The sequence below is a fragment of the Harmonia axyridis genome, chromosome 7 (assembly GCF_914767665.1).
Source record: "Harmonia axyridis chromosome 7, icHarAxyr1.1, whole genome shotgun sequence".
Classification (NCBI taxonomy): domain Eukaryota; kingdom Metazoa; phylum Arthropoda; class Insecta; order Coleoptera; family Coccinellidae; genus Harmonia; species Harmonia axyridis.
Window position 1 is genome coordinate 21,694,010 of NC_059507.1, and position 13,295 is coordinate 21,707,304.

Below are 13,295 nucleotides of genomic sequence, written 5' to 3' on the forward strand. Positions count from 1 at the left end.
TGTGTTCTTACGGTGGCATAGTTCCCGTAATGGCAATCCACAGTTTTAATTTCGAATGGCCGAGAGGAAATTCGGAAAAGGTGCGATATGCCTTTTTCGATGCGTTGTATACTGTTTCCGTTCAACTGCGTTGATACTGATGGATAATAGGCGGTGAAACTGCATGGGTAGCAGCGAAAGATGGAAGTGAAAGGTTTTTGATTAGAGGAATATTTAATCGAAAGCCTTTGAGTTGGGGATTCCGTTTATTCTTTACAGACTTCGACCATGTCTGGTCGGTAACATTCTAATATTAATAGAATGATGGAAGCGCTGATGTAAAGTCTGGAGCCAATTGCAACCTTAGCGACCGCATATTGAAGCATTCTAAATGGCGAATTTATTCGCTGGTTTCTCATTCCATCTAGAACATCGGTGAATGAAGAAATACAGCCCCCAAAAGCACCCTTTGACAACTTAGGCAGCAGTCTACTACTTGAACAAAAAAAAATGAAAAGGAAGTTCAAATTTGCATAGCGATATTTTTGTAGAGTGCGATACATTGTTGAATTTGTAGTTTTTTTTTATCACCTCATAAGAAGAACCAATACGGCGTCTCTGAAACAATGGAAAACAGAAAAAATCTGACGACACCATTAGAATCTCTATATTGGATGATGACTACAAACCAAATTTCTCGAAATTATATCAAAAAACAAACGAGTTATACAGAAAAAAAAGAAAATCTCGTTTTTTAGTTTTTTTCGAGATATCTCGGGAACCCTTGAAGATATTTTGGATCTGTTAACACCAACACACTTATCTCTAAATAACACAACTTTTTGTGATTCAAGCCACCCTGTATTTCTAACGGTTTTCGATATTTCTGTAGTGCCCCCTTAAATAATTCTAACCCTGTATATCGTCCTCAAATGCAGAGGAAGAAAATATATTTCACCAGGACAATGTTAATTATCAAAAATCAATGAGAGCCATGGTAAAATTGAACGAATTGTGCTTTCAACTGACCATTCATTCATTTTCCAGATCTGGCCCCAAGTGATTATTGGCTTTCTGCAGACCCCAAAAGAACGCTTTGGAGAAATAAATTTGGCACTAATAAAGAAGTAATTGCCGAATTTGAAGCCCATTTCTAGAGAAAAAACGAATCTTTCTACAGAAAGGGTATTGAAAAGTTAGAAAAGCGTTAGAGTGCTTTTTTCACTCTTGAATGTGATGTGTTTTTACTGGTGAGGCCCGGGATTGATTCAGTGAAGTGTTAATAGGCCTAATGAAAAACTTACCTTTTGCAACAACTATGAGAGCTACAAGGGGAAAGAGGACGTAGAAAAGATGGCTGTTCTTCTTCAGCAACGGTAACGTAGTGGTGGTCAGCGGACGAGACTTGCCCAGTGGGTCTGTGCGCATGCCCATTCCGGCGATCCCATACTCCCAGTTAGCGTACCGTCATTGCCGGATCCACTGAAAAAAAAAACACCATTTAGTTTCGTGCATCAAAGAAATTTTTAAACTATTATAAGCTCCACTTAACTTGCGTTCACAAGTTTCTAACCAGTTCAGTATGAACCGAGAAGTGATTCTTAACCAATTCATTAGAGAACTGATACCGTACCAAGTCGAGATTAATTCACAACTGACTCGAAACCAATTCAGGATGAACCGAGAACTGGTTCTGAACCAATTGAGAATGACTAGAACAATGGCACCACACCATGTTTGGACGAGTTAGAACTGATTTGGAATCAATTAAAGATGGACGAAAAAATTGATTTTGTACCAATTCCGAATCAGTTTTGAATCTCCCAAATGCACAAAGTAGTTTAAGAAATTCAGTTCTCGACAAAATTGAATACTAAAACAAATTCCAAAAAAGTTCAGACGCTCGTTCGTTAGCAGTTGTAAATATGATGATCTTGAAAAATATGATATTATTCTGCAACGTCAAGTTTCACCTGAATGTGGTTACTGATCACTCAGCAAGAAGTTGCTTTGTACCATAACCTAAGGTCTATTGAATCCTCCATCAGATACGTTACATTTAGAGCTTGTTCTTCAGTTCCAAAGTTCTAATAAAATGCAGTAGACAATTCTTCAAGGTTACATCCTAACTTCTACAAGTTTTTGTCCCGAAGAATTTTTTGCGTTGGCTTGCAATGGCGAAGCATTCTCTTCATTGGAGATCATTACAGATTTCACACCTCTCCATCTTGTGATAGATAGATTAGCCGATGAAGCCATTTTAAGACTATCCAAGGAAGATACCGGCAATCAGGGAATTAGAAATCAGATAGCCTGGTCCTTTTTCACCAGTAATATTAATAATAATAATAACATTCATTCAAGAATATCATTAAATGGTATACAGATCATTCTAAAAACAACGAATCGAAAGATGTGTGGAAATGGATCTAGTAAGAAACTATCAGAAATGTGGTATAGTGATTCTGAACCTCAGGCTACTAATACAGTATTGGAGTGCCTGAGAAAACTCAATGAAATAGGCAAGAATATTAAAGGAAATGAAGAGGCCAACACACTTGCCAGAAAAAAGGCACAAACCCAAACCTTTCTCTGGTATAGGTAAATACACCAACAAGAAAGAGTTTCAGGAAAAGGAACAAACCGAAAGAGAAACACTATGACGGAATCTTCTTGGGTTGGATCATTCTAAAAAGTTTCTTCGAAACATTGATACTGGAAGATCTAAGAAATAGCTGGATCTTAGCGAGAATGTGCTACACCTTCTCGCTGGAATCCTTTCAGAGCTTGACACCTCAAAAAGCACCGCATGCATGAGAATGAGTCTAGTAGAAAAAGACGAGTGCAGATTCTGTGGGGAAGAGAGTCACCTGGTGGGGAATACCTCGTCATCTCTAGTCAACCCATAAAATGCTTTGGACAAGAGACTTGTAGAAGTGAGAAAAGTAATCTCCTTGAAGCTGTCCCAGATACCGTTGTTCATTAGAACTCTGGAACTGAAGAGAGAGCTGTAGACTTCGACGACAAATGGCGAGAACAGCTCTGATGGGAGCCACAATAGACCATAAGGTCGCGGTGCAATGAAACCTGCCTTACATCTACAATCTCTCCTATACCTGCCAGAGTGACGTCCCTTTCAAGAATAGAAAAAGCCAGCTGTGGAACTTTTCCGACTAATTGTTATCGGACCGAACTCATCAAATCGAAACAGATTAAAATCGTTCAAAAACTGAACTATTTCTCGATTTTAATTAATCAACGGACTTTTCAAATTATACAATCAAAACCCGATATCCTCCCTCCATCGCGATATTGAATTTCTCGGAAGTTATTCAGCTTCTCCGTAATTATTCATTTTCAATCAAATAACGTTCTGTCGATGAAGAACGATGGGTAAATTAACTTCGTCCACCCCTCCCCGCGATAGGTTGTGAAAAAATCGATCAACGTGATAAATTTACATTTGAAATGATTCGACGGGGAATTCTTGATTCCGTTCACCCTTATCAATGAGGGGAAGTTTTGAGGTAAGGAATTATTTGTCATCGAATTAGTCTTTCAGGATTTTGAGTGGAGGTTGAGGCAATACTGTGAGAAGAATCAACATGACATCAATGTGTCAAAATATTCACTATTTGATATATCTTTTTGATTATGTATCAAATCAAATCAAATTATATTCCTTAGAAATATAAATACAATTTCAATCATACAATCTGAAATTATATACCCCTCATGTGAGGATGGACGCACCTAAGTAGCAACTTGTGTTGTGCTCTCCATCTTCCATTCGGGGTGGTTGAAGATATTACAAGAACTAAATATTGTAGGACCGAGATTAAACACACTTTTTTTTACATCCAAGGCAAACATTTAGTCTGATGATTCTTTGAGCAAAATATAGTAACAAAAATAATGAAAACAAAATAATGACAGAAAGAGAGAGGCAGAGAGAGATATATATCTACTTTTTTGTATAGAAATACAATTTCAACTGATTTTATTAAAAACCAGAAAAAAATAATTTTTTTTCTTTGTGTGCCTTCTCCATCATTGGAGGTTTGATATCACTATGGCAAATTCCGCTCTGTTTATGGCAGCTCCCATCAGCTTCTGATAATATTATGAATTATACGAGATATCATTCGCAACAGATGAAGTCATGGATTTTATCTCTTACTCTTTTGTGAAATGGATATGCAAATCATCACTTACAATTTGAATAAAAATTTTCGACAAATTCATTTTATTTTTTTGTTAATGGTTACTCTAATCGATTGATAATTACTTCAAATTATGAGGGTCAAGTGAGCCTACTTGATGAAGATAATCTGATATAAATATCATAATTATGACATCATTGTGCCGAAACCTTCACTATCTGATAAATGTTTTTGATATATTATTTTTTTTTGAGAAGAAATACAATTCCAACATCCAATATTATTAAAGCCAAAAAATTATCCAAAACTGTATAATTGAAAAAATGGCTAATAGTTTGAATAACTGAATTTAACATTGAGAAATATGTACGTTTGGAAATTTTTGTATTTTTCAATACAATATTTACTTATCAGTGACTTATAGTTCAGAAAACTTAAATTTACAGTTTACAAAACTGATTGCTTGCATATTCATTTCACCAATGGATATTACTATCTGTGTAAATATTGACAGAGAAACTTTTATTTCAGTTAACCTACGGTGTTTTCAAATGCAAGTTGGTGAAATGAATAGATATACAAGTTATAAATTGTTGAGTTCAGTAAGTTTTTTCAACTAGACAGTGATGAAGCATACTGAAGGATACTGGCACAGATGTTTCCAATTGGATTTGAAAAATTTTTACTGTAGTTTATATGTACATGATGTAGATATATAATGCACTTATATTGACAGTGCTCGTTAGAAGTACCACTATAACTAAAATTAATTTCAGCGTGACCTGGCTCTCCTTTGTAAGGACTAAAAAGGCTATTTACCAAATGTTTTAGGGCATGAGTGATCCTTATGGAATATTACAAGACTTCTCTACAGAAAACCATGCTCTCGGAAAGCTTTTTAACTCAGACTCCTCTCGATTGTTGTTTTTGATTAATCTTTCAGATGTGTTTACTACAAAGCCCTTTGATAAAGCGCTACATAACAAGTTAATTGACATTCTGAAATATGAAAGGCATATTGATTGATCTCTAATTTATAATGAAACCAAACCACCAAAATCACAGTTGATAATATTTGTGTGAAATGCTTTACAGGGTGTAAGTCAAAGAAGCCTCATGTTTCCTTTGGTGTTGTAATTCAAAGTCGAAGTTGAACGTGTTAAAAACAATTTGAAGGAGATAATGCAATCGATCAAAGTGTACCTTAACAGTAATATTGAATCGAAGAGAAAAGTGAGTTAAAAAACTAATAATTGCCACAAATATTCCTACAAGAAGAAGATGGTGAAAAGATCCAATCAAAGAAGTCTAGAATATGAAGTGTTTTCCAATAAGAAGATTCATGTTGAAATTGCAATACCCTCAAATATTTCTACAAAAGAAGATCTTTAGAAGAACCAAACGTCGAGAATATAGAAAATTGAAGACCAACAACACGTGATAGCAATCTACGGGCAGATTCAATTAAAGCCTCGTATCTCTATCCAGAATCGAAAACCACAGAGCTTCGACAGATACGAAAATAAAATCAGAAGTTATCACTCCGGCTTGTAATTAATATCGGAACTGCCTAGGTTTGCCAATTTCATCTCCCCCACGCTTCCGTATAGAGAAACTTCCGATATTATCAATCATTATTTACCGTTCCGGAAATATCCTTTCGATTGGTTCTCTTGGAGAGCAGAATCGACATTTGGAGTATTCATTAACCTCGCTAGTTGGGGGATAGAAATGCTGCTGTTCGGAGCTCAATGACTGTTGATAATTGTTCGAAAATCAGTGGATGGAATTTCGAATAATCTGCATTTTTTTAATATACAATTTTTTTCAGATTCGACTCAATTGGAAAGATACAGTAGTATATTACATATGTCATAAGGAGGAGAAGAGTCACTTTCTCCTCCTAATGAAAAATGTTTTTTATTTTTTTTTTTATTTCAAACGTGTCCAAATTCATAAAATCTGGAAATCCAATTTTAAATAAGATTTATATTAAAGATCGTCATAATGACTCGATCAAAGGAAAATAAATTTGCCTTGTTGAGGTTATCATGCTAAATTAATTTTGACAGACATGAAGTATAATAGTTGATAGTTATCATTGCTAGGCAACACTTTTCCTTCCGGTGGAGGAGAAATAGAACTTTTCGATGATCTTGTCATTCAAAATATGAAGTTGTTACTGTACGTTTGCAATAGTAACGGGTGTTTATTTTCGAGGTATATAACTTTAAGTTGGCATTACTGTTCAAGATGGCGACCGATTTAACAGCTGTCAAGTGATTTATTCTCAGTTTGGTTTGGCAATTCATCATGAATAGACTCACGCCTGAACAACGCTTGAAAATGGTGCAAAATGAGATTGCCGTTGTTCCCGGTTTTCATAAGCGAATTTTGTTTAGCGATGAAGCGCACTTCTGGTTGAATGGCTACGTTAACAAACAAAACTGCCGGATTTGGAGTGAAGCTAATCCTCAAGTGTATGTCGAAACACCGTTACATCCAGAAAAACTGACTGTTTGGTGCGCTTTATGGGCTGGTGGAATCATTGGTCCGTACTTATTCAAAAACGATGATGGCCAGAACGTTACAGTCAATGGTGATCGGTATAGAGCCATGATTACTAACTTTTTCATTCCTAAATTGAACAACCAGGATGTTCAGGAGCTGTGGTTCCAACAAAACGGCGCAACATGTCACACAGCTCGTGCACAATCGATTTATTGAAAGACACGTTTGGTGACCGCCTAATTTCACGTTTTGGACCTGTGAATTGACCTACAAGATCTTGTGATTTAACACCGCTAGACTACTTTCTGTGGGGCTATGTAAAGTCATTGGTCTATGCGGATAAGCCACAAACCCTTGACCATTTGGAAGACAACATTCGCCGTGTTATTGCCGATATACGGCCACAAATGTTGGAAAAAGTCATCGAAAATTGGACGTCCAGATTGGACTACATCCGAGCCAGCCGTGGCGGTCATATGCCAGATATCATATTTAAAATGTAATACCACAAGATTATCTCGCGGATAAATAAGATTCATGTCAATCGAATAATCCATCGTTGTTTTATTGCAATTTAATGTTCTATAGCTCTGAAAAAAACACCCTTTATATTGTGCAATAAGTGGGGAACTGAGAAAATTTAGAATTTTTCGAATATCTCGAACAGAAACCAAGATTTAAAGCAAAATAATTGAAACGGTGATTCTTCAGAAACGCTCTTTCCCAATTTTTTCACACTGTGACGTCGTAAGGAGTCGGTGTGTCTCATAAATATTCAAACAAGCCACTAATGATCAACAAGGAGCTATCGTTACGGATTGCATTTATTAGGTTGGCAATCGATCCTTGTTTGCAGACAAATGAGAACGCCTTCGTCCTCTCTCCAGGACTTGTTTGATCAGGTATTTTCGTTTCCCCAACTCCTCGATTGGGATCTTCGTGGAAACTCCAGGTGGATAACGAGACAATTGACCTTTGAAGGTTGTTTGATGTGACGCTGTTGCGTTTTTCTTTTTCGAAAGGTTGAATGTCAACTGAGATGAACCGTTGTGAAATTTCATAGAGGGTCGTAGGTGCTCTTTCACTATATTCCATGAAATATCTGTGAGGTTTTACTGAGAAATTGAATGACAGTCAAACTGGTTATTACCAACAGGAGTAATGGGGCAGTTAAATTGTTCAACTGTGAATATTGTACGTGTAATGTTCATAGCCTTCATCCAGAAAATCATTAATGATTATAAAAGTCGTCACCGTTGACTGGGTTATAATATACTGATAAGGACTAAAAAGAGCAAAATCGATCTATGAAGTCACATTTCTGTGTGGTGTACTCTCAACTTAGATTTCTGACAGAATGATTATCCATTTCATTCAAAATTTTCACCTTATTCCACATTTATTAATGACTATAATGACATTGATTGAGATATTCTCTCAACTCGAAGCTGTCTGTAAGTGTTCTGAGAGTAAATTCGAAAAGGCGAAAATGAAATAACATAGTGAAATATCTTTTCTAACCTGGTAGTGTCGTAATTAAAAAAGAAAGATGTTAAAAAGCGACTCTGCTCTGCAGGACAAGTTGTGTTGAAGGCAAGACGCCAATAAACTTGCAGAGAGAACCTCAAGGGTAACAGTCGATCAAACTTGACTCTACTGAGTCTTGGGATTTTCCGAGGTTTTTCTTAATGAATAGTCAACATCTCCAAGAAACTACTCAGAATTGTGCTTTCCAGGCAACTTTGTGAGGATTGATAAGCTGCAATCGTGGATACCAAGGATCTCCATTGGCGGCAGAAGATGAAGACACTTCAAATACATCACAAATACTTTTTACTGCGTGTTTGCAAGAATCTTCTCTTCCTGGCATAATTGACAATATTTTAATAAAGTTATCTGCTCGATTTAAATGTACAGGACAAGAGCAAGTTATCTCGTTCTAAATGATCACGAAGTTATAGCCGAGGCTCCTAGGACGTTGTCAGGTTTACCAACATAGTGACGATCTCCTTGGGAATCGCTTAACAGAGTAAAGAACAAGCAAAGCAACTGCTACCTACATTTCAGCTCATCTAATGAAATCTGTAACGAGCTCTCCCTCCTCTCTCCGTATGCTATCCTTTCCACATGTCTCTCCTTCTAATATTGACTGTAATAAATCATTTCTGACGCACAACCTGTCGTAAATACTACAATTCTCTCGATTTAATAGTGTTTATCAGTTTTTGGTGTTTGTTTTTTCTGCTTCTAACGTACAGAAAATACGAAAACACCCAACAAACGCCCCCAAATATTTCAATTTCAACCTCATTCAATACTTCCCAGCCAGTGGCGCCTCGTTAATATTTAAAAATACCATAGCAGCTGTTATTCGTTTCTACTAAACCGACATGATAATTTTTCATATCTATGATCATTACATTATGGATAAAATTGTGCCAGATCGTTTAATGACATGAGTGCGTTAATAATATAGTAATTATACGTGTTACGTATAAGATTTTAGCTACAACCAAAGATCTTATTATTAAAAGGTTATTTGAGTAAAATTCTTTATTTCAAAAATTCAAAACGGTATTCAGAAGATCAGTGTGCTTCACCATCATAGGCGGAATTCTCATCACATTTCTTATCTCTTTGGTATCAGTAGTTATTTCGATCAGAAAGGAAGTGGATATTAAGAAATATATTGAGCATTCCTGAAACGAAAATTGTATGGGTATAAGACTAAAAAGTCTAAGATATTAACAAAGAGGGACTCAAATTTTTATTGGATGCTGAAGACGAAAAGTTTATCTCTTATTCTATAGCTAGGCCATTCATTCTGCTACATCTTGTAGAACAAAATCGAGCGAGAATATCTCAGAATAACACATATTTCATTATTATATGTTGGTATTCGGAACTCTCCTGCCACGGATTTATTATCTATTATCTGTCAAATTTGTGATACAAAAAAATGTTCTGCCTATCCACATTTTTCAATGCAAAAATCACTAAACGATATTTGTGGAAATTTTCCATTAATTTTGATCGAATTTCAGTGAATTAAAGAGATGTATAATAAGGCAGTGGTACAACAGTAGCTCTGTTGAGTTGTTCAGATCCGCAACTTCAAAGATAAAAATCGCCATGATGATAGCCAACCTTCTTAAAGGAGACGGCACATAAAGAAGAAGAATAATGTATAATACTCTTACAAGCTAATTCTAATTCTGGTTCATTCAAAAACATTTGAAATCGTCGAAGAATATTAATACCTTCTGCATTTGTATTATAAATAACTATTTTAAGACTTATGGCCAAGTTTCTCCATTTGCCTAACTCAAAGGAAAATACTTGGTACTGTTTCCGGTGGTCTTCTACTTCTCTCTTGGCTGATTCTGAAGCTGATTCTTTGTAAAAAGACATAGTAGTTGGAAGTGCTAACAAAGATGTCTTCCTGAAAGCCCCAACATTTAAAAATTCTCACTGAATATGAGAACGACCATCACAATTTCCGATTGAACTGGATTTGATGTGGTGGAAAAATATTTTTTTGTCAATTCAGGGTTCCTCTGTTTTTTTTTTCGAATAAGCTGGCAATTTTTTGCTCATCCTGGCAATGGAATATTATGCTCAACGTCTTCAATTTAATCTTCCTGTGGGCCTTCATTCTCATCTTGATTAACATCCAATAGGATTTCTTCTTCGACGTTTGAAGTTGGAATATCAGATTTCAAATAGTCAAATACTATTACCATACTAGTACAGTAAAAAAATAGTATATTGTTCAACAAGTGGGGAAAGTCCAACTTTTCTCGCGAGTGTGAAAGTTTATGGGACGAGGCTGAAGAGCGAGTTCCGCAAACACACGAGTGAGAAGAAGACTTTCTCCACATGTTGCAGACTATATTTTTCCTACAACTACACAAATTTAAATAATTCAAGTAATGTACCTAATTCAATTCAAACAAGCCTTCGTTGACAGTATCTGTTCATTTCTTTCATTTCACAGTGCGGAGTACAGTGACGGCTCGTCAGGGTCGGCAGGGTCGGCCGGGCCGACCCAAAAATTATCGGAAAATAGAAAATAATTCTAGATATTCAATTCATTCAAACTCGATCGGAGTTATCGATTTCGATATCCAAATTCCCTTGGTAATGAATATTTCCACTCAGAACAGGAAAATATAACTTATACCGGCCAATATTTTCTTTCGGACCCACCTAATATTCGATTTCCAAAGCATTCAGCGTTGTTATTCCCTTTCATAAATTGTAACAAACCACAATCGTAAATGGTTACTTTTCGTAACATCACCACAAACAAGTTATTCCAGAATTGTACGTAACACCGTAACATTAGGTCTGAAATGTAACACAAATGTTACAACTATACAATTAACAATTGCAACTCCTGGAATGTCACTGAAAGCATCTCATCACGTTAGGTCGGCCAAGAGCCGATGGCGGAACCAGCGCTACCGAGAGCGCTACGTAAAGGAAAAGATACTACGACATACGCCCAGAATACGACCACTCAGTAGAACGGCACAACAACTCGATGTAAGGTCGCTTCCCAATACACAGGGTCGGCTGGCCGGTTATCCTATTGCAGAGCGTCAAGCAGCAACTTTTCACAGTTTATTTCAAATATTTGATAATTAAATGAATGGTTAATTATGAGACATTATGTCTTAATCAGAAAAAAACTTATTTATGCCGTTCGATAGTAGCTATTGATTTTCAGATCATGAAAATATAATTAATATATTCAAATGAATGGTTAATTATGGGATATTACGTCTTGATCAGAAAAGAACTTATTTATGCCGTTCGTCAGTAGAAAGAAGTTTTTCAGCGCTCAAAAGAATAAAATCTTTCAGTAGGAACACGATGTCTCAAGACCGTTTAAATAACCTGGCACTGATATCAATCGAAAGAGGTTTAGTTAAAGAACAAGCCAGAGGAAACATTTTTTTCGAGAAAATAATTGATGACTTCGCGACAAACAAAGATCGTCGAATTGATTTGATCTATAAAAATGAATAAAGGGTACGCAAGCTCATACATTTTTGACCAGAATACATGCGGTCATTTCCACAATATTTTTTGTGGTCTTTATAAGATTTTTTTTATATTTTATATAAGTTTATATAAATAAATATATATAAACAAATAGATTTCCACGTCACCCAAGAGGTACTATTTGACGACGCATTGGTTTTCTGTTTTTTAATATATATATATATATATATATATATATATATATATATATATATATATATATATATATATATATATATATATATATATATATATATATATATATATATATATATATATATATATATATATATATATGTGTGTGGCCGACCCACATCTCGAGGGCACGAGCCGTCACTGGCGGAGTAGAATAAATATTTCTCACAGTATGAGCAATACATAGTTCTGAAATTGAGTAAGTTATGAAGAATACGCCACTTTCGATGGCAGTTGTAGGAAATAGTATATTGTGCAACAACTTTTCTCGCGAGTGTAGATGTTTGTGGCACGAGCCTGAAAAGCGAGTGCCGCAAACACACGAGCGAGAAAAGGACTTTCTCCACATGTTGCACAGTATACTTTTCCTACAACTGCACAAATTTCAATAATTCAAGTAATGGACTTGATTCAAATCGAAATGGCCTTCGTTGACAATATGTGCTAATTTATTGCGTTTTCATAGAAACGACTCAAAAGCCCAATTTCATTGGTCTACCAAGCGAGCTGTGGGCAGAGTGCCGTGAGAAATAAAATTTCCCACAGTATGAGCAATACCTAGTTTTGAAATTGAGTAAGCTATGAAGACTATGCTACTTTTCATAGCAGTTGTAAAAAAAGTTATATTTTGATAATGAGTCTTATTATTACATTTAGATCAGTGTCAAATTGTTTTGGACACTGACACCATAAGTAATCCAGAAAGCTAAATCCCGCAAAAATATCATTCACGAAATTGTCAGAGCGACAATACCAGCAGAAATATGAATCCACATTACTACTACAATTCGACGTTATGAGAGCAGACGAAAAAAAAAAAAAATCTACCCCGCCGAATCTACGTTGTCGGCGGAAAGCCAAACAGCGCGAGACGATTCCTCCAATATGAGCCCTGCAATCAATCAAGTGACCCCTGATTGATGGGAATTTTCACGTCGCGAAAATAACACGAACTTCACGGCTCTGATCGATCGTCAGTTGTCACTCCATTGTCTATATTGTTTTTATTGGAGAGGAGGATGAGGGGGTTGTCTACACCATCCGAAGCCCTAGAAGAGCCGGTGTATACCCGGCTTTATTGTTATCAAACAACGCGGTGTAGTCTAATTGAGTGGTTCGCAGTTTGTGTGTTGGTTTTCCGGCGCCATTTTGAAAGGATGGAGTAACAGTCGTGTAGGGTTGAGGGGAGGTGGGGTGAGAGGGTTGTGTTTGCGCTGCGGCGGGTGTGCCGTGCAGTTTTGGGACGTTGATTCCGTCTGGCGTATACGCGGGTGAAGAAAAAAATTAGAAAGGCCCTAATGTGATGTTAGGAGTGCTGATTGGTTTGAGATGTATGAGGATCAGTTCTCGAGAAAAATTATAGTCATATATTTTCCTCAATAAGTTACAGGATATGCC

At 36.2% G+C, this 13,295-nt stretch overlaps 1 protein-coding gene across 20 annotated transcripts in view; it reads right to left on the minus strand.

The window, feature by feature from the left end:
* LOC123684747 (protein turtle) overlaps positions 1-13,295 on the minus strand; it is a 216,420-nt gene that overhangs the window by 79,887 nt on the left and 123,238 nt on the right. For all 20 annotated transcript variants that reach the window (XM_045624157.1, XM_045624156.1, XM_045624162.1 and 17 more), the window contains one exon: positions 1,284-1,461. In XM_045624157.1, the coding sequence (XP_045480113.1) occupies positions 1,284-1,413 (130 nt within the window). In that variant the 5' untranslated portion in view covers positions 1,414-1,461. The remainder of the gene's footprint in view (positions 1-1,283; positions 1,462-13,295) is intronic.